We start from the raw sequence: 1540 nt of genomic DNA, 5'->3' as shown, positions 1-1540 counted from the left end.
GGGACATGGGACGGGGCAAGGGACATGGGACAGGGGATACGGGACAGGGAACACAGGACAGGGGATATGGGACAGGGGGCAAGGGGATACGGGACAGGGAATACGGGACAGGGGACACACAGGACATGGGACAGGGGATACGGGACAGGGGACAGGGGATATGGGACAGGGGACACAGGACACAGCAGAGGGGATACGGGACATGGGACGGGGCAAGGGACACAGGACAGGGGACATGAGACACAGGACAGGGGACATGGGACACAGGACATGGGACACAGGATACGGGACACAGCACACGGGACATGGGGCGGGAGTGACTCCGGGCCGGGCATCCCGGGGTGGGATCATGCAACAGGAACAGGCAGGGAAGGGGAGGAGCATCCCGGGGCTGTCCCACGTCCTCTCTGAGCATCCCGGGGTGGGATCGTGCAGCTGGGAATGGGCAGGGAAGGGGAGGAGCATCCCGGGGCTGTCCCAGGACCTCACTGGGCATCCCGGGGTGGGATTTTGTGGCAGGGAATGGCCTGAGGAAAGGAGGAGCAGCCTGGGACAGTCCCAGGTCCTGGCTGTGGATCCCGGGCCAGGAACGGGCAGGGAAGGGAAGGAGCATCCCAGGACAGTCCCAGGACCTCAGTGGGCATCCTGGGGTGGGATTGTGCAGCAGGAAACATCCAGGAGCGAGGAGGAGCATCCCGGGATGGGATTTTGTGACAGGGAATGGCCTGAGGAAAGGAGGAGCAACCTGGGACAGTCCCAGGTCCTGGCTGTGGATGCCGGGATGGAATTTTGCGGCAGGAAACATCCAGGAGTGAGGAGGAGCATCCCGGGATGGGATTTTGTGGCAGGAAACATCCAGGAGCGAGGAGGAGCATCCTGGGACAATCCCAGCTCCTCGCTGTGGATCCCAGGACGGTCCCAGCTCCTCGTTTTGCATCCCAGGATGGGATTTTGCGGCAGGAAAGGGCCTGGGGAGAGGATCCAACTGCGCTGCTGCAAATCCCTGGAAAAGCTGGACAAGCCCAGACTCCCCTGGCTGGTCTGGGGGTCTCAGAGATGTTCCAAACCCCTTAAAAATTAGGGAAATCCAACCAAATTTGGGCTTCCTGCCCTGCCCCGTGCCTGCTTTTCCTGGAAAATAAGAGGTGTCTGGATTCCAGCGGGAGTTTTTAAGGAGTCTCATGGTTGGAGGAAGAGGTTCGAGGGGCAGGAGCCAGGGGCTGGAATGTCCCTGGGATGGGAACATCCCCCTTTTCCAGCTCCGGGCTCGGTGCTCCCGTGCCGAGGACATTCCCTGGATCTCTTCTCCAGCCTGACCCGCTCTGTTCTCCCAGCTGTGCCGGCCTGGGAAGCGCCCAAGGCTGCCTGGAGAGCTTCCCGTACTGGGGCGACTTCGGCATGGACGAGGCACGGCCGGAGAGCCCGGCCGGACACGGAGTGACCCCTCTGGAGAGCCCGGCCAGACACGGAGTGACCCCTCTGGAGAGCCCAGCTGGACACGGAGTGACCCCTCTGGAGAGCCCAGCCGGACACGGCGGGA

The 1540-nt window shown here is 62.5% G+C and overlaps 1 protein-coding gene across 1 annotated transcript in view; it reads left to right on the top strand.

The window, feature by feature from the left end:
* SNX11 (sorting nexin 11) overlaps window positions 1-1540 on the top strand; it is a 7054-nt gene that overhangs the window by 4732 nt on the left and 782 nt on the right. The window contains exon 6 of the mRNA XM_017740506.1: window positions 1175-1521. Within this exon, the coding sequence (XP_017595995.1) occupies window positions 1175-1521 (347 nt within the window). The remainder of the gene's footprint in view (window positions 1-1174; window positions 1522-1540) is intronic.

The sequence above is a fragment of the Corvus brachyrhynchos genome, unplaced genomic scaffold (assembly GCF_000691975.1).
Source record: "Corvus brachyrhynchos isolate BGI_N302 unplaced genomic scaffold, ASM69197v1 scaffold47, whole genome shotgun sequence".
Taxonomy (NCBI): domain Eukaryota; kingdom Metazoa; phylum Chordata; class Aves; order Passeriformes; family Corvidae; genus Corvus; species Corvus brachyrhynchos.
The sequence above is the reverse complement of the archived record's forward strand: the minus strand, read 5'-3'. Positions and strand labels throughout refer to the sequence as shown.